This window comes from Rhinoderma darwinii, chromosome 1 (assembly GCF_050947455.1).
Source record: "Rhinoderma darwinii isolate aRhiDar2 chromosome 1, aRhiDar2.hap1, whole genome shotgun sequence".
NCBI lineage: Eukaryota > Metazoa > Chordata > Amphibia > Anura > Rhinodermatidae > Rhinoderma > Rhinoderma darwinii.
In genome coordinates, this window is record NC_134687.1 from 169,293,440 (window position 1) to 169,317,010 (window position 23,571).

The 23,571-nt window shown below is 38.8% G+C and overlaps 1 protein-coding gene across 1 annotated transcript in view; it reads left to right on the forward strand.

The window, feature by feature from the left end:
* The window catches only part of LOC142738186 (bifunctional heparan sulfate N-deacetylase/N-sulfotransferase 3-like), a 365,924-nt gene that overhangs the window by 40,707 nt on the left and 301,646 nt on the right, over window positions 1-23,571 (forward strand). Inside the window, exon 2 of the mRNA XM_075849744.1 lies at window positions 10,136-11,248. Coding sequence (XP_075705859.1) covers window positions 10,268-11,248 — 981 coding nt within the window. The 5' untranslated portion in view covers window positions 10,136-10,267. The remainder of the gene's footprint in view (window positions 1-10,135; window positions 11,249-23,571) is intronic.

A 23,571-nucleotide genomic window follows, 5' to 3' on the forward strand; every position in this document is an offset into this window, starting at 1 on the left:
CCTGCCTACTTGCAACGACCCGCCCTAGGCGACGGGGTACAACTGGGCGACGGTCCCTACACTCAGTAAGTGCACGACAGACAACCAGACAAGGAAACACAGAACAAAGGGAAACGGGGCAGTTGCCCACGGCAACACCGTGAGCAACAAGAGTAGTAACCAGGAGTGTACGAGGTACCAAACGCAGAGCAGAAGAGTAGTCAGTAAGCCAGGGTCAATACGAAGCAGGGACAAGTAGTTCAAGAAGCTGCAGCAGGGCCAGGAAACCAACAGAGAAGAGTCACAAGCAAGGAGGAACAGGAAAGGCAGGTATAAATAGACAGAGGGCGGGAGCTAGCTCTGTCTGGCCAGGCTGTGATAGGCTCTCCCACTCCTAAGCCTGCCATCCTGAGTGGGGGAAGATGGAGTCAGTCTCACAGACATAGAAGCAGGTGCAGACTGATTACCTATGGGCGTGGATACAGAAGCTGTGCCTGGCAGATCCTTAACAATAACATTATTCAACCCACATGGTGAATGTCGTAAAGAAAAATATTTGCATCACAATCGCTGTTTTTTGGTCACCTCATCTACCACAAAAAAATGCAATATGGTGAACAAAAAGTCTTATGTACCCCAAAATGGTACCAATAGAAACTAAAGCTCGCCCCACAAAAATTAAGCCCTCATACCGCTCAATCAACGGAAAAATAAAAAAGTTATGGCTCTCAGAATGTGGTGACAAAACACAATTTTTATTTTTAACAATTAGTTTTTTCCATGTATAAGTAGTAAAGCATAAAAAAACTATATAAATTGGTATTGCCATAATCATATTGACCCACAGAATAAAGTTAACATGTTGTTTTTACCACACGGTGAACACTCTAAAAACGAAACCCTTCAAAAAAAATGGATTAATCACTGTTTTTTCCCATTCCACCTCACAAATATGTTTTTTTCCAGTTTCCTAGTACATTACATGGTACAACAAATAAAGCCATGAAAAAACTACAACTCGTGCCACAAAATCAAGCCCTCATATGATTTTATCGATGGAAAAATAAAGAAGTTATGGCTTTTGAAGGAAAAATATAAAATCTGAAAAATGGCTGTGGTGGGAAGGGGTTAAATATGTTATTGAAGAAGAATGCTTAACCTCATGATTTTCTTGATCATAAAATGAATTGTTTCTTCATATTGCTTCTGGCACACATCTCCCTGTATAGTGACCTCAATGATTGTACTCATATTTATAGATCAGAACAAATACATCAATTAAAAAGCCACTACTTAGAATGAGAACAGGACTTTGTGGGTTTAAACTGTACTTTCAGACTTCCTGCAGTTAAAGGGGTTGTATCATGAACACAACCCCTGTCCATATCCCCTTTTTAGCACATATGAATGTCATAGAGTGGGTCCCATCCCTTTTATGTAATTGAATTGATTCCAGTGTCGGCCATACATCTAAATACCACAAAACTTTAGTTTTCATGTAGATATGCAAACAATGCAAATTGAGAGAGAGAGAGAGAGAGAGAGTGAGAGAGAGAGAGAGATTGGATTATTGAGCATATACTGAACCATATACAGCAATACTGCATTGTATTTTGCATTTGTAATCTTTGATTAGAGATATTTCTAATATTTCTAATAGGTATTAGTTGCTTCTGTTATATCCTGGTGTCTTTATTCTAAAATATTTTATGGCAAAAGCTAGCTCAGTAATACATAGCGTATTCTAAATGTGTTTAAAAAGAAAACGTTTCAAAGCTATTTTTATATGTGTTTTCTCCTCTCCAACCTTTAGTCCATCCAGTAGCTTAAATTACAATAGCAAACAGGGCTATTCTGTTTGTGGTGAGAGATCAACCTTCTCTATCAGAAACATCACCCATAAAATAATACTAGTACTAGTACTAGTAATACTAATACTAGCTTTCTTTGGGGCACATGTAGTTATGGCAGTGCAACAGAGTTCTTTACCTGCAAATAACTCCACAGACCACGTACAGACACACTAGGTTTAAGGCGATCACAGATACCTATAAAAAATGGTCTCTAAGAAAATTGAAAGATCCATAGAGAAATCAGGATGAAGAAGGGAAGAGGACGAAGGGAGTGCTCTGAATTGTTTGCTTTTCCAGTAGAAAGGCTGCGTTGTATGTAAGTTGTTTGAAACTTTCTATCATTTTAACCCAGGAGACAATAGCCTGTATTACAAAATACATATACGTATATAGAAGACAATAATGGATGAACACGAGCCCTCATCATAATTTTTTAGAACAGTTGAACTCATATCATTTGCTTATACCAGTCTTGGCTCCTTCATTTTCAGTCTTTGGGCAGGTAGTTGAAGGTTTGGAAGTGGGTCCGATAATTTCCTAGTGTTTGACAAAATCTGGTAGTTTACTTCTATATACTAGTGAAGCTAGTAAAGTTCTAGTGAAGCTCCAAATTTGATTACTATTGGCTCTATAGTTAGAAGATGCAAGTCTAGCTTCTTTGTAATATATTTAGGATTTTTGCCACCAATTTGAGCTCTGACATGTGCCCAAACAGCAGTTTAGGGCCACATATGGGGTATTGCTATACTCGGGAGAAGTTGGGTAACAAATTGTGTGGTGTTTTTTCTCCTATTACCCCTTATGAAAAGAAAAAATTGGGAGCTAAAACTGCATATTTTTGGAAAAATGTTTACTTTTTATTTTCACTGCTTAATTCTAATAAAATGTATGAAACACTTGTGAGATCAAAATGCTCACTACACCCCTAGATGAATGTCCTGAGAGGTGTTGTTTCCAAAATGTAGTTACTTTTAATGGGTTTATGCTGTACTGGTACCTCAGGGCCTCCGCAAATGCGACATGGCGCCCAACCAAATACCAATGAAGCATGCATGCCAAAAAGTGCTCCTGTCATTCTGAGCCCATTCTGAGCCCTACTGTCTGTCCAAACAGCAGTTTATAACCACATGTAGGAAATTGCCGTACTCGGGAGAAATTGCCTTACAAGTGTTGGCGTGATTTTTCTCCTTTATTCCTTGTGAAAATTAAAAAATTTAAAAAATTAGTGGAATAAATTTTATTTTCATTGTCTCACGGCCTACTTCCAGTAAATTCAGCAAAAAACCTGTGGGGACAAAATGCTCACTATAGCGCTAGATAAATTCCTTGAGGGGTGTAGTTTCCCAAATGGGGTCACTTTTGGCGGGTTTCCATTACTTTGGCCCCTCAGGGGCTTTGCAAATGCGACATGGCACAAGAAAACCATGAGCCACCAAAACTTGAGCTCCAAAAGTCAAATGGCGCTCCTTCCCTTCGCTCCTGAGGATAGGCCATCAATTTTAGGGACTGGAAAACCCCTTTAACCTACAGATTGATGATCTTATGGAAGAACAGCAAGCAGTAAAGAACATCGTTGCTTACATTTAATATACTGGACATCTTATAATAGTAATTGTCTATGCTGATCCTGTAAAATACACTTTCATGTAATCCTACAGAATACCATAGGCACAATAGAGATGTAAGGCATAATTTCTATTCTATATTGACAGAAATACAAATATATGAGCAGCATGTAATATTTTCAAGGAACTGGCCATGTAGTAATATTGTAGTTTCACTGAAGATTAGAGCAGCATGGGATTTCATATGCACAATGTACTAATGCAATACTTTGCAAAATCACCCATTAATTCTAATACTCGTATATATACGAGCAAATCAATCTATTATGTTACACTTGAGAGTAATTACAAGTAATGTAGCCATATTTCGACAGTGGATTTTTTAATAGCAAATTCTTTATGGCACACAAGTTGAAAGTGCATTTGTAACAGATATTTCTAATTAATGAAGCAAATGAACATTATTTTATTCACTTATAGTATATACTATATACTCAGTCATTGCTTAAATGGAATACTAGTCCTTCTCAATGAATTAGAATATCATCAAAAAGTAAATTTATTTCAGTAATTAAATTCAAAAAGTGAAACTCATATTATATAGATTCATTACACACAGAGTGATCTATTTACAGCATTTTTTTCTTGTAATGTTCATGAGTATAGCTAACAATTAATGAAAACCTAAAAGTTAGTGTCTCAGAAAATTAGAATATTATATAAGCCCAATTTCAAAAATTATTTTTAATACAGAAATGTTGGCCTACTTAAAAGTATGTACCGTATATGCCCTCAATATTTGGTTGTGGCTCCTTTTGAATGAATTACTGCATCAATGCGGCGTGGCATGGAGGCGATCAGCCTGTGGCACTGCTGAGGTGTTATGGAAGCCCAGGTTGCTTTGATAGCGGCCTTCAGCTCGTCTGCATTGTTAGGTCTGGTGTCCCTCATCTTCCTCTTGACAATGCCCCATAGATTCTCTATGGGGTTTCGGTCAGGCGAGATTGCTGGCCTGATACTGTGGGTATTAAAACAGGTATTGTACTTTTGCCAGTGTGGGCAGGTGCCAAGTCCTGCTGGAAATTGTCAGCAGAGGGAAGCATGAGGTGCTCTAAAATTTCTTGGTAGACGTCTGCATTGACTCTGGACTTGATATAACACAATAGTCCAACACCAACAGAGGACATGGCTCCCCAAACCATCACTGACTGTGGAAACTTTACACTGGACAGCAAGCAACTTGGATTGATGCATCTCCACTTTTCCTCCAGAGTCTTGACCTTAATTTCCAAATGAAATGCAAAATTTACTTTCATCTACCAGCAAATTTTATGCTTCCCTCTGCTGACAAGCTTTATGGAGATGCTGATTTCATTTTCCAGCAGGACTTGGCACCTGCCCACACTGCCAAATGTACCAATACCTGGTGTAATAACCACAGTATCACTGTGCTTCATTGGCCAGCAAACTCGCCTGACCTAAACCCCATAGAGAATCTATGGGGTATTGTCAAGAGGAAGATGAGAGACACGAGACCCAACAATGCAGACGAGCTGAAGGCCGCTATCAAAGCAACCTGGGTTTCCATAACATCTCAGCAGTGCCACAGTCTGATCACCTACATGCCACGCCGCATTGATGCAGTAATTCATGCAGAGTCAGAACTCAGACCAAGTATTGAGTGCATATACTGTACATACTTTTCGGTAGGCCAACATTTCAGTATGAAAAATCTTTTTTTTAAATTGGGCTTATATAATATTCTAATATTCTGAGACACTAAATTTTGGGTTTTATAACTGTTAGCCATAATCATCAACATTACAAGAAAAAAATGCTGGAAATAGATCACTCTGTGTGTAATGAATCTCTATAATATATGAGTTTCACTTTTTGAATTGAATTACTGAAATAAATTAACTTTTTGATGATATTCTAATTAATTGAGAAGGACTAGTAAATGCTAAGTACACTTTTGCAATTTTAAATAGTGGTTTGCTGAATAAGCAAACATAATCACTCTAAGTAACATGGCCTGCTCACTGACATATGACAAACCCATAGGTACTGTATGCTGTGTACAGTCGTATAGTGCATCCATGGAATACTGTGTTCTCCCCTGGAAATTATGCTTCACTCCAACTAAAATGAGGGGAATTATCTGATTCAGCCCATATCTAAATATAGAGGCTAGGTTCATATTAGACAAAAGTCACGCAGGATTCCCAAAACATCAAGCACATTATATTTAAATTGAATGCAGTTTTTTAATGAAGGCCTTGAGCAGTTTAATATCAGCTCATGTTCCGTTTCGAAAGATCCAATTAGACATGTAGTCGTTTAATTACAATCATTATATTCTTTATGGTTTTTGATTGATATTAGAATAGTTTCTCTTGATTCAGAGTGGCGTTTGACGTAGTGACATGTCACGTCTCTGAAACCGACTTAGACAACATCTGTGATGAGTTATTATGTTATTTCGGTGCTCGCCTATATTCTCCCTGGGTATTCCCTTCCACAATCCCAAAAAATACAGATAAGTCAATTGGCTTTCCGTAGTCTCTAGTGTGTATTTCTGTGTCCTTGGTTGGGAAGGGGAAATTAAATTGGAAATGTCATTGTTCACAGGTTCTGAAATGAGCATATACGTTCTGGGTAGAACACTGTAACAACAAAAACAATAATAATAATAATAATAAGGTTTTAGGAGTTTTCACTTTCCTCTGGATCAACAAGGGTAAACTTTAATTCCTTTGTTTGTTTCCCACTCCATCACTCCTCCCCTGGTTATACTTGATGGACAAATATCTTTTTGCAATCATGCTATGTAACTATATGTAACTAAATAGCAGAAATAAGAATTACAGGCTTGAAAACCATGTGCAGATTAGCATTTAAGGGATTCCATCATCATTACAGTCACACTTGCTTTCTGTCTTATGTAACAGTTATTCTTGCTATTTCCTTTACTGCGCACATTGAAAATATATTGCTTCTCTCTCATCTCTTTTAACTCCCACATCTTTCTTTTTCCTGACCTCCCAAATAAAGCATATAAAATATGTCATATGTAAAACATAAGTTCACCATTTTCCATATCAGTATTCATAACTATCTTTTAGGCTGCCCTAAATTAGATGTAGGGATTTTTCTTACATACACTCCTCAACATTGAAATTGCAACTCCAAAAAGGAAAAGTTTTGGAATTGTGGAAATCACAGGATCGATAGACATGTTAATGATGTGCAAATGATAGAAAAATGGAAACAAAATAATCCAAACATCTGGATTTATTCAGTATCGAGTATGAGCGCCACATGCAGATATACCCGCACTTACACGCCTTGGCATGCTATCATTGAGGTTATTAATTGTTGTCTAAGGAATGTTATGCCACGCTGAATACACTTGGGCACGCAAATCATCAAGATTGGCTGCTGGCAGCTCCCTTTACAATTGCCGACCAATGAAGTTGCAGATGATCTCGATGGGAGACAAGACCAAAGAAGCTGCAGGCCATGGTAGCACATTTAGGCCACGTAGGATATTCACAGTAGCACAAGAAACATGGGGCCTGGCGTTGTCCTGTTGAAAAATGACTTCTGGGACACTTTGGAGAAAGGGCCGTACCACTGGTTTCATGACCAAATCAATGTAATGTCGAGCTGTTAGTGTACTTGAAATGAAGACTAGAGGGGTCCGGCTACCGTACATTATGCCACCCCACACCATAATCCCGGAAGTAGGACCAGTGTGATGTTTCCTTGTGAAGGCCTCTTCATGACGTTACCCATGTGGTCTCCAGTCCAATCTCCGCCTATCATTCTGTCTGAGACAAATGCGGGACACATTGCTGAAGTGTATAGATCTCCATTGCAGCCTCCATTGCCATCTTGCTGTGCACCATGATAGCCTTTGAGAGCGGTGGTGTGTGGTCAATGGAACACCTGTAGCTGGACGTCTGACTCATGGCCAATGTCGTGCAAATGCATTGTAATGGCTTGTCTCGACACTGGTTGCCACCCTTGGCTTGGGATGTAAAGTACAATTTCACTTGCAGTACAGAATGGATAATTACGTGCCATTCTTCCAATCAGACGATCTGTCCGTGCAGAGGTTCTCCTCCACTCACCTCTTGCTGTCATTCCCGTTGGTTTCTCAACCTTCCGGGACAGGCAAAGTTGAACAGTACTGACATCTCGTCCTAGGCGTGCAGCGATCTGCTGGAGTGATAAACGAATGTCTCTCAGTTCAAGGATTCTGTCCCTCTCAGTTTGTGACAAGTAGCGATAACTGGCACATTAACCCCTTCCCGCCGCAGCCCTTTTTCAGATTTTCATTTTAGTTTTCTCCTCTCCACATTCCAAAAGCCATAACGTCTTTATTTTTCCGTCTATATAGTACTATGAGGGCTTGATTTTTTGCGGGACGAGTTGTAGTTTTTCGTAGCACCATTTATTTCACCATATAATGTACTAGGAAATGGGAAAAAAATTATATGTGGGGTAGAAAATGAAAAAAACTGTCATTCCTCCATGGTTTTTTGCGCGCCGTTTTTACGGAATTCACTGTGCAATTAAAACAACATGTTAACTTTATTCTGTGGGTCAATATGATTACGGCAATACCAAATATATATAGTTTTTTCTATATTTTACTACTTTTACAAGTAAAAACCTGTGTAAAAAAGAAAATGTATTTTGTTGCCAAATTCCGAGAGCCATAACTTTTTTATTTTTCCGTCAATTAAGCGGTATGAGGGCTTGTTTTTTGTGCTATAAGCTGTAGTTTTTCATAATATAATTTTGGTGTACATGCGACGATTTGATCACTTTTTATTTCATTTTTTGTGGGAGATTAGGTGACCAAAAAATAGAGATTCTGGCATTTACAATTTTTATTTTCTTTTACAGCGTTCAGCGTGCGGGTTAAATAATGGTATATTGTAATACTTCAGCTTTTTATGGATGCGGCGATACCAATTATGTCTATTATTTTACTATGCTCTAGGGGGAAAATGAGAAAAGGGGGGTTTTTTTAACTTTTAATTTTTTTACAATTTTTTTTACACAAAAATAAACTTCATTTAACTCATTTTTACATTTTTTTTAGTCCCCCAGGGGACTTCAATCAGCGATCGTTAGATCGCTTGCACGATATACTGCAATACTAATGTATTGCAGTATATCGTGATTCTGACAGGCAACTATCAAGCCCTACCGGAGGCAGGGCTTAATAGGTGCACAGAGATGGCGGACCTTGGGGCTTTCATTAGGCCCCCAGGCAGCCATAGCAACCATCACCCCCCCCCCCCCGCGATTGCGTTGCGGGGGGCGCGATGAGCTGTTAGAGGGGGTCGCCCCCCTCTTTCTAACGATTTAAATGCTGCGGTCGCTATTGACCGCAGCATTTAACGAGTTAAACGAGCAGGATCATGCTCGAGCGCGATGCCGCTCGTTACTCTGAAGTGTCGGCTGTAACAAACAGCTGACACCCGCATCGTATGGAGCGGGTTCACTCCGTGAGCCCGTTCCATACTTCCCCTACCCGACTTTGGCATATGGATACGTCAAATGTCGGGAAGGGGTTAAAGAACAGGAGGCACCGCACAATGATCCCACACCACTTGATCTGATTTTTGAGGTTTCATGTGGCTAAAAAACTTTGCTTTCAATCTGGCTTTTATGCCCCCACCACAAGCCACATATTGGAGCAAGGTGCTTGAAAATTTGATCATTCATAGATCTTAGTGACACCTGCTACTTCCTCGATTTGCATAACCTTACAGCATGCCCTTGTTGGTGCTGCAATTTCAATGTTGAGGAGTGTATCTTTTCAATCTCAAAAACATTGATTTTCTTTACTAGTCATAAAATATATAATTGTTAATCAGTCCATCATATTGCTATTTATCTGAGAAGTTTGATATGATTGTTATTGCCAAAAGTCTACCTAGAGGCTCATCCCTAACAAATCTTTTTATTGTAATCCTCAATCATAAGGGTTTTTCGGATTTAGTCAACACCTACCTATATTCCCTTCATATCCTCACAAAGGTGGGGGGGGGGATTAGATGTTTTTCAGAAGGTAGACTTTATATTGCAACAGCAAAGGTGTAATGAGTTTTGAAATTAAATGTAGCATGCTTATAACAGTGCTCCTCCCTTGTTTTTACAGAAAGTGGACTGTCTGTAAGTGGACTATAGTCAAGAAACTTATTTATTCAACATCACTTATTAGCAAAAGTATTATGTTTCACTCAATTAATTCATAATTTATAGCAATTAATAGTATGCAGTAAATTGCATATGCACAACATACACATCTGGTACTGATAACATGTTCTAACCCTTGAAGAAATACTCTGAACAAAGCTGATACATTGATATGCCTAGTACAGGAACTAAGGAGTCTGCTTGACACAAGGATTATATGAACACCAAGGAGAGAATCCCTGTCAAGCCCTGCACTAGGCATAACACTGTTTATACGTTTTTCCTAGAGTGTTCCTTTAAGAAATGAGCCTGAAGCGAAGTCAGACTTTACTAGTTTTAGAGTATGTAGGACATGGCTGTCACTGCTTTATTACACTATGTTCTGTATATTAGATAGAATACATATTTTATAAAATTATAAACTGGGAATTATTTTAAGAAGTGAAGCGCTTTGTAAGCAACACATAAGATGTAAAAGCTGCACAAATAAAATGATGCATATTATTTTTTCTTTTTCAGCTTTCACTTTCTCTGAAGTGTCTTAGGAAGCGACAGATGTGCTGCAATGGTTACATAAATTATTTGACTGGACTGAAATGAGATACTAAATCCTGTTTGATCTCTGAAACTCTTTACAACAATTAGCCCAAGATGAATTATATCATGAAATTTCACAGACATTTTCAAAGAACGATCCTTCTGCTTGCCACTTTTTGCATGGTAAGCATTGTAATTTCTGCCTATTATTTATACACAGGATATAAGCAAGCAAATGACGTTTCTGAAGCTACAATGGAAATAGAATGTGGAGATATTGAGTCTCTGCCTTATAAATTGCTAGAACGGAGAACTGGAAGACCATCCCTTTCATTAACAATGGAACCTATTATCTTGGTTTTTATAGAGAGTCAGTATTCTCAACTTGGACAAGACATTATTGGTATTCTAGAATCCACTAGATTTAAGTTCCATGCCGAAATAGCTCCTGGAAAAGGTGACCTCCCGCCGCTTACAGAAAACCATGTTGGAAAATATGCACTTATCATATATGAAAATTTTATGAAGTACATAAACATGGACACATGGAATAAGGAACTTCTGGATAAATACTGTCTTCAGCATGGCATTAACATTATTGGTTTTCTTAAGGGTTCAGAAAACAGCATTCAAAATTTTCACCTTAAGGGCTTCTCATTTTTGATCCATAGCAATATGGCAGTCAAAAACTTTTGTATTAATCCCAACACACCTTTACTTCACATAACAAAACCTTCCAAAACAGGTAAAAGTCTTATACTTGGAAATGAATGGACTGTTTTTGAGGTTAACAACTCACTTTACCAACCCATAGTTTTTTCAAAAATAAAGATGCCTGTTGGTGCTCAACCACAATTGTCTAAAATGTCCTCATTTGCCACAGTTATTAATGACTTGGGTCTCCATGATGGTATTCAAAGGATCTTATTTGGCAATAATTTGAACTTTTGGTTGCACAAGCTTATTTTTGTGGATGCTATATCTTTCCTTTCTGAGAAGAAATTCACCTTGTCCCTGGATCGCTTTATTCTCGTGGACATTGATGATATTTTTGTAGGTAAAGAGGGGACTAGAATGAACAGCAATGATGTCAAGGTAAGTCTTAGCTTATATCTGTGTATCTTGCATGTGAATTTTTAATTTTTAATTTCTATTGCAAAAAGATTTAAAGTCCATTAAATAAAAGCTGTCACAAATAAATATATATATAAATATAATATATATTAACTATTCAAAAATAATATTACAAAATTTAAATATACTAACTATGCTAAGTACACTAACATCTTAAACAACAATATGATCTATATTTTCATATTTCCATACTCTACACTACGGTCCTTAATTAAAAATACAGGGATATGCACTTCTATTTTTTTCATTGATGACTCTTGATGATAATTACAGACTGTTCCATAATTAGTAATACTAAAAATGTGCAAATATATATTTAATAATATGCACCCTTGTAAAATATTACAAAAAGACAACTGTGGAAATATGCCTGTTTAATGATTGCTTAATTGCCAACCGATTTGCCCCATTTATGAAAATGGAAGCTTAAATATTGATCCATATTTTAGTCTCTTTTGTTATATATGACTAAAATGCAGTTCCAGAATAGGAAAAAATGGAAATATGGCAGACAGCAAATTGACAAACAGGCATGTTTGCTCATCTCTAGTTTTAATAATGAAGTAAACCATACACACTTGAAATTTAACAAAACAATAATAGGAATTAAGAAATGTATGAACTTGCATACATATGTATATAATTCCTGCCTAAATTTCCCTTATCTTGGGACTGGTAAAGGCATTCATTAATTTGCTGTATTATTCCAAAGCATGCGTGCTTGGCTCCTATGTGCATGCAAGCATTGACTGGGTTTATTATTTACTTATTATTAACTTGGATTTATGGTATTAGAGGGTGAAGTCATTCAGAGAAGTAAGAGAGTAAGAAGCATACAATAGTTAAGATTTAAGTAAAGACTCATGCTGGCCATAAATGTTAGATAAAAGTCAGTCGGCCCCACCGATTTGTATGGGTATGTCCAGCAATCTTATGTGTATGGAGCAGCCCAACAGTCTCCCGAAATGTCTACCATAAGAAGGATTGGACATATTGGATTTCAGGATGATCGGTCACTTGCTTCCGCAGGGAAATCAACACAACCCGAGGTGTCTGGCAGTACCTTTCTTCCTTATTAAAATAAGCATGCATGCTCAACCAAGTAATTGGAGATAGCTGTTGACTTAATTCTATAGTAGCTCATGTATGGCCAGCTTAAAGGGTTTGTCTAATATTAAATCTAAATTTACTCTGTTAGATCATGCAAAGCATAGACATTTTTCTATTGGAATCATTTTTAAAATTGCTACATAGTTATTATAGTACCCCCTAGTGTTTATTTGATCCCCTTTCAGAATGTCCACATAATGTGGCAGAATTATGGCATATGCCACATTTATTAACTGTTTGAGACACTTTTTTCGACACATTTTTCAAACAAGAGGGCGTGTATTAGTGGGCAAGGGGTGCGTTTTATCAGAAAGGGAGTGCCTTAAATGTGACACTGTGCGCCAAAAAAATTGCCAAAATTAGGCCAACTAATAGGTGGTCTAAGGAAGAGAAAAGAATCTAGTATGTTTAGCTAGATGTGCCAAGTTGATCATACAGCTTGCACCATTTTGATAAACTTGGCACATTTTCTGACTGCCTTGTCTAAGTCTTAAACTTAGACAGTATTCGTATTCTGCCCCAATGTGTTCAGTGCTGCTGAGAAGAAGCCACTTCTATTGCACCTTATTGGATATCCTGCACAATAGGAATCACTCCGCTGCCTTTGTACAAAAGGGGTGGAACAGCCCTACGGGGCATGTGTGACCACAGGGACTGGACACATTAGGTGGATGTTCTGAGAGGTTTTCAAAAGAACACCAGGGGGCGCCATAAAAAATATGTAGAGGCAATATATAGACACAGAAGCATTTTTTTAAAATTATTACTTATGAAAAATTGTTTTGTTTTGCATGATCTTCCAAATATATCTACTATAGTAATCTAATATATGATATTTAAATGAGCAAGTAGCAACTTAGAGCAAATTGTAGTTGACAAGCATATACTGCAAATGAGTTACTCCACTACAGTGGAGACAATCTATATATTTTATACACTGTCAGAGCAAATTGCATACATTAATGTGCTGTTGTGCTATAAAATAGGATATGGGGGCAGATTTTCTAAGTCATAGTATGAAGCTTGCAAGAGTAAACCGCCACTAATTTACTAAGAGTTGCATTCGTCTTAATAAATTTGTCGCATCTTCTGCTGTCTGTGTACTAGAAAATCAGGAACAGGAAAATGTATTCCAGATCACAGTTGACATAGATTTTCGCTATAATTTACGCCAATTTTCTGGTGGTCCCGCCTTTTTACACTAAACCCGACCACTTTGTTTAAAAGTGGCGGAGGCGGCATTAAACGGTAAAAAGTTGCGCAAATATGCTATGCGTCATAATTTGAGACTTTTTTTTCTCCATAATACTAGCATACAGCCGTTCATAAATTCCTCCCATGGTGTCTGTGATGTAACGGACACAATCAAAAATCTGAAAACTCTCCTTTCTGCATCTTCAAATAGAAGTTGTGTCCAGGAATAACTGGTTCAAACAATATGCTTACGTTTTGAATTCAGTTCTGTTCCCCCTTCTGGCCACCAGGGGGCAGCAATTAGCTGCCTCAGGTACATGGCTTTGCTCATTGATACCTCATTACCTGCAGTGACAATAGGAATCAGTGGGGGATACCTCATTACCTGCAGTGACAATAGGAATCAGTGGGGGATCCAAAAAGTCATTTTTAGTGGTCAGAACATTCTTTTTTTTTTCATAATGTTGTGCATTATATTCTTTTATTCTATTCTGCTCTATTGTGTTGCATTCTATATTATTACTTTCCACTATTATATTTGCATTATTTTATATTATATCAAAAAATCCTTTACATCTGCCTGATGACCGTCCTTGTTAATTTTTATAGTTAGAACTTTCTCTGTGCTTCCTATGCTATTCCAAGGCTGCAATCTATGTTAATGTATTGCCAAAAGGAAATTGAAATCCCAGTTGTAAAACAAAAGATCCATATTTGCCAAAGTAACAGAACAAAATTCTAGCATTTGTAGCTTTATGTTGCCTTTGAAGAAAGAATTTGAAGTTCAGAGGATTTTGCTGTCTCTAGAACTCCACTTTGACATCTGACCTTTCACATAGATATACTGTTGAGAAAGCAAAGAAAGGCCATAGCTAATGAAATTGCTCTCGGGTCTATGCTCAACTCTGGGTATTAGATTTAAAAATGAAAACCTGTTTGCAGGCACATTAAATAAAGGCCAATGTCCCAAGCAAGGAAAATGAATTTGATAAATAATAAGCACTTCAGATGATATATAAATATAGCTGCTCATACTTCTGCATGCTCCAACGTTCATGGTTGTGCTATTCTCCAAAACTAGACTGTGCCTACTGTGAACCATGTTGGCTTTTTGCTGATCGTACCTGTGGTGCCTACAATTCAGCATGGGTGAATGGTATGAGAAATTGGTCCCATCTAACACAGGCAGTGCATTATCATGAAAGCTCCATGCAGCACATTCATGCTTGCATGTTGATGCAGCAGTGGCGCAGTCACGGTACTGTAGATGAAGAAAACGAAAGGGAAATTAGAAAGCAAAAAAACTTCTGGAGGCAAGTGCTTGGCAGAGTGATTAATGTGACATTAACACTAGCAATGTGTAATCTTCCTTTCAGAGGTCACACAGAAGTGATAGGCCAAGCAAACAGCGGTGTTTTTTTGTCTTTTATTCAGTTGCTAGCAAGGTATGACTCTACTCTGCAGCAGTTATTGGAAATGCCAAGGGGATCTGTCCGGTATCTTAGCCATAGAGTACAGGATGAGATAATTGCTTTATTGTCAAAGAAGATAGAGCAGGATATTGTTAATGAGATCAAGAGCTCTCCATTTTTTTCCATAATAATAGATACAACACAAGACATTTCTAAAACTGACCAACTTAGTCAGATTTTTCGTTATGTGACAGTTGAAACAAATCAACAGAATACTGTTACAGCATTAAAGATAAATGAAGTTTTCCTCGGATTTCATGCCATCACGGATCAGACCGCTGCAAGCCTTGAAAAAGAAATTGTATTAAGTATTGAAAATAAGGGTCTTGACATAAGTAGATGTCGTGGACAAGGGTATGATGGTGCAGCAAACATGAGTGGCATATATACAGGCGTGCAAGCAAGAATTTCTAAAAGGGAACCTTGTGCACAGTATATACATTGTGCAGCTCACAATTTAAACCTTGCTTTAAACGATTCTGTCCGATACATCCCAGAAATAAACAAATTTTATGATGTAATCGAAAAATTGTACCAGTTTTTTGGAAACAGTATCAAAAGATGGGCATTATTGTCAGAAATATCTTCTGCATCTGAAACTGCTAACATTACGCTGAAGAGACTGTGTCCAACTAGATGGTCTTCCAGGAATGATTCCATCACAGCACTGAGGTACCGTTACACGGATATACTAAAGGCACTGACAAAAATCATCCTGAAGTCAGACAAAAATTCCAGTGACATCAACGATGCCTCTAGTCTAAAAAAGAACATCAGCTCCTTTGAGTTTGTGATGATGGTTGTCCTGCAGTCAAGGATTCTGGATGTTGTAGGACCAATTTCAAAGTGTTTGCAAGCCAAAGACACAAATATAGAAAAAGCAACACAATTACTTCAGAACGCAGTTGAAGTTTTTCAAAAGTTCAGAAGTGACTATCAGGGAGCGAAAGACAGTGCCATAAAATTATCAGAAAAGTGGGGCATAGGAGTTATATTTGAAAAAAGAAGAAATAAACGTGTAAAACGACAGTTTGATGAGTTGTGTCAAGATGAACGGCTCAACGATGCTGAGAGGTACTTCCAGGTTAACATCTACAATTCCTGTCTAGACACAATCATAATGCAACTAAAACAAAGATTCCAAAGTCTTCATGCAACAGTGAAAAAATTTAAAGCAATCCTTCCCAGCTCACTTTTGTCAGCAACTGATGAGGAACTTCAGAATGACGGAGAGAATCTTGTGAAGCATTTCAAAAATGACTTTTCACCAGCTCTCCCTGTACAACTCATTTCTTTCAGAACGTGCTTAAAATCACAAATTGCACAACTGACCACTGTAGAAGAAATAGCCAAGCTATTAATTGTTGAAAACAGTGTGTTATCTACAAGTTTTCCAGAAGTGTGCACAGCATATATTTTGTTCTTGACATTGCCAGTAACAGTGGCTAGTGCTGAACGCTCGTTCTCAAAACTAAAACTAATCAAGAACTACTTGCGGTCTACCATGGGACAAGAAAGGTTAAGCGGATTGGCTATGTTGTCCATAGAAAATGAACGTGCTAGAATGATTGACTTGAATAAGATCATTGATGAATTTGCAGAAAGGAAGGCAAGAAGGAGGAGTTTTAAGTGAATCAATCAACTCTCAGACAGACCAGTAAATGACAGGATCAAATATTCCCAGTTATCTGCCTAAACAGATTGAGTTTTGCTCTTTTGCATACGTTTTTCTATGCCTACATTGTATGGTTGACTACTTTTCAGTTGCCTTGATTCGGCTTTGTTGTGTAAGTTTAAGTACACAGTATTGTTTATTAGCTTTGTATAGTAAGTATTATTTATTTAAAAATGTTTTGCTTTTTTTTCATTGATTCCTCATGGCAATACTTTTACATTCCGTATGTGACATATTGAGATTCAGTCCTGCTTGATAGGTAACAGTGCAGTAAGCTAAGCATGATAAGATCATCTAAATTATTGCATCTCAGTTGCATGAGTGCTTTGTGTTATATTCAATGATTCAATTTAACCTAAGTCTCTAAATGTGGGCAAAGAAAATAAAAAAACTATACTCACCTCCTCCCTCGCCTCCGTTCACCCGCCGCAGCCCCCATCCTCCTGTCTCGGTCTGTGTTACAAGTGTACAAGGCTGCACTGGTGACGCGCTGCCGATGGCACGTGACCGCTGCTGCCAATAACTCCTCATTGGTGTGCTGCTGAGGACAGTAGTTCCACAGCAAATCGCTGTTGAGGGCATTGATTGGCTGCAGCGGTCATGTGCCATCGACCGCGCGTCACCACAGCAGCTTTGTAAACACAGAAAGGGATAGGGGCTGCGGAGGGGGAACGGAGGCGCCGGAGGAGGTGAGTATAGGTTTTTCATTTTCTTTGCCCACATTTAGGGACTTAGTTTAGATAAGAATTTAACCCGGAAAAAAATGTGTTACTTGTGTTCTAAACTGGTAATAAAATGTACAATATAAATCTTCCTTCATAATTTTTATTAGTAAGGTTTATTTTTATATGCATATATATGTTTAGGTAACTTTGTCGGTATTGGGGGGGGGGCGGGGGGGCCCTGGCACATTATCTGCACAGGGGCCTTTTGCAGTCTGTGTCCGCCACTGGGGTGCACAGCTGTTAATATATCGGGAGAGGTGGGACGTTGCTGTAATTATTGTTGGGTCCTTTGGTAACAATGCTGTGATTACTATTGGGGGTTGATTTTTATGGGCACCGCTCACTGGAAGTGAGGGGCACTGTTGTAGAACTTCTGGACAATAATGTGATAACTGTTTGTGGGTAGTCAGTGCATTCCGTATAGAACATAGAAGGAGGAACAGATACGGTATGTTAAAACAGATACAGACAATAGTTACAAAAACAGAGCAATACAAATAATATATAGAACAAATAGAAACAGTCACTGAAAATGTAAGTGACATGTTGAGGATTTGAGGACCGCATAAATACGCCGTTGACACTAGCCATCGCTATTTTAGCAGAAAATAGTTGCACGAATGTTGATGAATGACGTACATTTCATTTAATGTAAACAATAACATAACTAGGGGCTTTGAGGGCAAGGATATTAAAAATGTTATCGATTGGATATGAATTTTTACGTTTTGATGAATTATGTTGAAGATTGTTAAAAGTTAACTGTATGTTGTCCTTTAAAAATGGTAATGTAAAATGTCATCCTTCCCAGTTTGTACTGTATTGGCAGAAAGAAAATACATTGTGGTGCTCCCATTCAGTATAGTAGTCATGACTTTAAGCTAGTGAAGCATAAACTAATATTGAATTAATTGTATATTAGCATTCTGCTAACAAGTCTCTAATCACTTTATAATGTATTTTTTACAGACTTTTGCTTGAAAACAAATTATGATTGCTATTTATTACCAAATAATGGAGACTCAAGGAATCAAGTACATATAAAAAAATGTTTTATTATAGGAAGTAAATAGAAAATGATATGCTTTAATGAAGCAGTTATACACAAGACAGTCAGGAACAATGGGAGTCTTCAAGTGCCTGGCAAGTCTATTTTAATACAGAAAGGACTCTGTAATGGTCTCATTATTTTACTTCTTATAAGATATAACTTAACTTTCATAGAAGAACTGAGAATAGAAGCTATTTCTTCCTTGTGAATTGCCCTTACTCTTAGAAGCTGTATTTTATTATTTTAAACAAAATTACTTGTAATGTATTGACTGTATATGCACGACTTTATCTCAATATAACAGCTCAGATCACCTCCCGCTCCCCCTTCATATGTATATAATAGTACATATAAATGAAGCGTATGTAATCTCTTTTGTATGTGGTGGATGTTCCAAATTAATTTATTATCAATTTGGTTAACCAAAGGCAAAATTACCCAAAAATATGGTTACAAATGAGAAATAAGTACAATAATACCAATTCTGTTCGGACCAAAAAAAAAGCCAAGAGGTAACAGAAAATATTGGGCAAAGCAAGACACAGAGGAAAGGCTTAGGGGCTCTTCTATCGCACTACTTTTTTTTTTTTATAAATCAACAGCACGGTTTATTGATGAAAGAAACCAGTTAATAGCACATGTGATAATTCCTCTCGCAACAGAGGACATGTAAAGAATGTTACAGGTATGCATATTCCAGTGTACAATTTCTATAAGTGTATAAACAGGAAGTTAACACATCTAGAAGTACACTATACATACAATACGAAACACAGTAGCACTGACTGTCTTGTCTCGCAAGAAATATCAGAGACAAGGCATCCATGGCTATCTCAGTATATTGTGAATAAGAGAAGAAGAAAAGTAAGAAAATAAAATAAAAATATTAAACCAAACTAAGGCCCTGTTCACATGGTGGGTTCCGCTGTAAAGGTCCACCTCCCATTCATTTCAATGGGAGTTAAACCAGGGGCGTAGCTAGGGGGGGCAGGCGGGGCATGTGCCCCGGGCGCAACTAGGTGGTAGGGAAGGGGGTGGGGCGCCGCAGAGCAGCTTAATGCTGCTGATTGGCGCCGTGTATGTCGGACACCTGCAGCAGTGATCAGCTTTAGGAAGAGCCAGGAGAACACGCAGCTGCGTTCTGACTCGGGTCCACTCCCGTGCTGCACCCTCCCAGCATGTAGGGGGCACCACTGAGCTCTGCGTCTACTCTGTGCTCTGCACACACTCGAAGTAAATAACAGCCGAGAAGCAGAGGAGGAAGCTCCGCCCACAGCCCTTCCTGCAAGAAACCTGTTATCCTTTCAGCAAGGATACATGGTGAGTGTCCATGTGTGTCTGTGTGTATATATGTGTGTATACAGTATGTGTCTCTGTGCATAAAGTATGTTTCTCTGTGTTTGTATGTGTATATGTTACAGAGTGTGTTTGTGTGTGTATATGTGTGTGTAGTGTGTATACAGTATGTGTCTCTGTGTATACAATATGTTTCTCTGTGTTTGTATGTGTATATGTTACAGGGTGTGTTTGTGTGTCTGTGTGTATATGTGTGTGTGTGTGTGTGTGTGTGTGTGTGTGTGTGTGTAGTGTGTATACAGTATGTTTCTCTGTGTTTGTATGTGTATATGTTAGTGTGTATGTATATATGAGTAGGTAAAAAAAGAGAGACACCTCCAGCTCACCTTAGTTGCTGATGTAGTACCAGAGATAGTCGTGCACGGATCTTTGTGTCGGCACACAGTAGACAAGACCAGAGAAAAAGGAGTTTGGATCCAGCACAGACGATTCAGTAAAATGGAAGAGGTTTTTCCAAGTTTAATGAGCCAACATTTTGGCTAGTAAAAACAGGGGTGAAGAGCACAGCGTGCCATCCTGATGGTGTAGGGAAAAATGGTTGATAATGATGAGTAGGAAGCCTACGCGTTTCAGACGCTTCGAGCGTCCTTAATCATGGCTGAAGCTTCAGCCATGATTAAGGACGCTCGAAGCGTCTGAAACGCGTAGGCTTCCTACTCATCATTATCAACCATTTTTCCCTACACCATCAGGATGGCACGCTGTGCTCTTCACCCCTGTTTTTACTAGCCAAAATGTTGGCTCATTAAACTTGGAAAAACCTCTTCCATTTTACTGAATCGTCTGTGCTGGATCCAAACTCCTTTTTCTCTGGTTATGTATATATGACTCTGCATGTGTTTATGTCTCTTTGTAAAAGTGTGTGTTCAATATTAAAGTATGTAGTAGTACAGCTACAGGACCGTGCAGAAACTATCAGGTTTTAAGCAACCAGGGAGCATGTACAGCAGAGAGGGTTTTCTCTGCTGTTGCTTCGGTGTAAAGCCGGAATAGGGCCTGGTTTGCTGGAGTGTGAAGGAGAAGGGTGGCCTCCACTCCATACAGACAGTCCGTGTCTTGGGCTGTCTGATGAGCTTAGTTAGGCTTCACCTGAGGCGGCCCTTTATTTCAGGCGTGTACTGTTCACACAGGGCTTTCAGTCTGGGGAAGACAGGCATGCTAGCCTGTGAGAGTCACCAACGTGTAAGGTAAAGCTGTGAAAGTTTTGAGGTGCTGGGCACAAGGCTCAGTGTCTCGTAGTGAGGGACACTGAATGTGTTAGTTAGAGGCTGGACGGCCTAGGGTTTATTTTGTATGGTTTATGTTGTAACACTGCTTGCTGTGGTGAAGACAATAAGGCTAGCTGCGGCTGGTTTAAACCTTTTATTCAAGGAGTTGGAGTGAACTTTCTATGTGTGCTAACCATCTCACCTGGGAGATGGCGATCCTGTGAGCTAAGTGGTCCCCAGGTTGTCACAAGTAGAACAGATAAAATGCAGATATCTGTGCTGCCTCTATATACCCCGCTGTCCCTATATACCCTGCTGCCTCTATATACCCTGTTGCCCCCTATATACCCTGCTGCCCCTATATAGCCTTCTGTCCCCTATATATCCTACTGCCCCTTATATAACATACTGTCCTTTATACAGTGAAGGAAATAAGTATTTGATCCCTTGCTGATTTTGTAAATTGCCCACTGTCAAAGACATGAACAGTCTAGAATTTTTAGGCTAGGTTAATTTTACCAGTGAGAGATAGATTATATATAACAAAAAAAAGAAAATCACATTGTCAAAATTATATATATTTATTTGCATTGTGCACAGAGAAATAAGTATTTGATCCCTTTGGCAAACAAGACTTAATACTTGGTGGCAAAACCCTTGTTGGCAAGCACAGCAGTCAGACATTTTTTGTAGTTGATGATGAGGTTTGCACACATGTTAGATGGAATTTTGGCCCACTCCTCCTTGCAGATCATCTGTAAATCATTAAGATTTTGAGGCTGTCGCTTGGAAACTCGGATCTTCAGCTCCCTCCATAAGTTTTCGATGGGATTAAGGTCTGGAGACTGGCTAGGCCACTCCATGACCTTAATGTGCTTCTTTTTGAGCCACTCCTTTGTTGCCTTGGCTGTATGTTTCGGGTCATTGTCGTGCTGGAAGACCCAGCCACGAGCCATTTTTAATGTCCTGGTGGAGGGAAGGAGGTTGTCACTCAGGATTTGACGGTACATGGCTCCATCTATTCTCCCATTGATGCGGTGAAGTAGTCCTGTGCCCTTAGCAGAGAAACACCCCCAAAATATAATGTTTCCACCTCCATGCTTAACAGTGTGGACGGTGTTCTTTGGGTCATAGGCAGCATTTCTCTTCCTCCAAACACGGCGAGTAGAGTTAATGCCAAAGAGCTCAATTTTAGTCTCATCTGACCACAGCACCTTCCCCCAATCACTCTCAGAATCATTCAGATGTTCATTTGCAAACTTCAGACGGGCCTGTTTATGTGCCTTCTTGAGCAGGGGGACGTTGCGGGCACTGCAGGATTTTAATCCATTACGGCGTAATGTGTTACCAATGGTTTTCTTGGTGACTGTGGTCCCAGCTGCCTTGAGATCATTAACAAGTTCCCCGATGTAGTTTTCGGCTGAGCTCTCACCTTCCTCAGGATCAAGCATACCCCACGAGGTGAGATTTTGCATGGAGCCCCAGATCGATGTCGATTGATAGTCATTTTGTATGTCTTCCATTTTCTTACTATTGCACCAACAGTTGTCTCCTTCTCACCCAGCGTCTTACTTATGGTTTTGTAGCCCATTCCAGCCTTGTGCAGGTCTATGATCTTGTCCCTGACATCCTTAGAAAGCTCTTTGGTCTTGTCCATGTTGTAGAGGTTAGAGTCAGACTGATTAATTGAGTCTGTGGACAGGAGTCTTTTATACAGGTGACCATTTAAGACAGCTGTCTTTAATGCAGGCACCATGTTGATTTGGAGCGTGTAACTGGTCTGGAGGAGGCTGAACTCTTAATGGTTGGTAGGGGATCAAATACTTATTTCTCTGTGCACAATGCAAATAATTATATATAATTGTGATTTTCTTTTTTTTTAATATAATCTATCTCTCACTGGTAAAATTAACCTAGCCTAAGAATTCTAGACTGTTCATGTCTTTAACAGTGGGCAAACTTACAAAATCAGCAAGGGATCAAATACTTACTTCCTTCACTGTAGATGCTGCTGCCCCTATATACCCTGCTAACCCTTTTATATCCTGCTGACCCCTATAGACCCTGCTGCCCCTTATATACTCTGCTGCCCTTATATATATATATATGCCTCTGTGTGTGTGTTTATATGTGTCTGTGGGTATAGTTATCATCTACTACATTATCTGTACTCAGAGAGTTATCACTCTGTTATCTGTGGCGTTACATAGGACTGCAGGTAACATCTACCACATTATCTGTACTCCGAGAGTTATCACTGTGTTATCTGTGGTGTTACATAGGACTGCAGGTAACATCTACTACATTATCTGTACTCGGTTATCACTGTGTTATCTGTGGTGTTACATAGGGCTGCACGTGAAATCTACAACAATATCTGTACTGGGTATATATGGGTCTGTTTGTGAATGTGTCCTTGTGCTTGTATATATGTGCCTTTTATGTATTTGCATATGTTCCCGTCTGTGTATTTATCTGCCGGTGTGTGTGTGT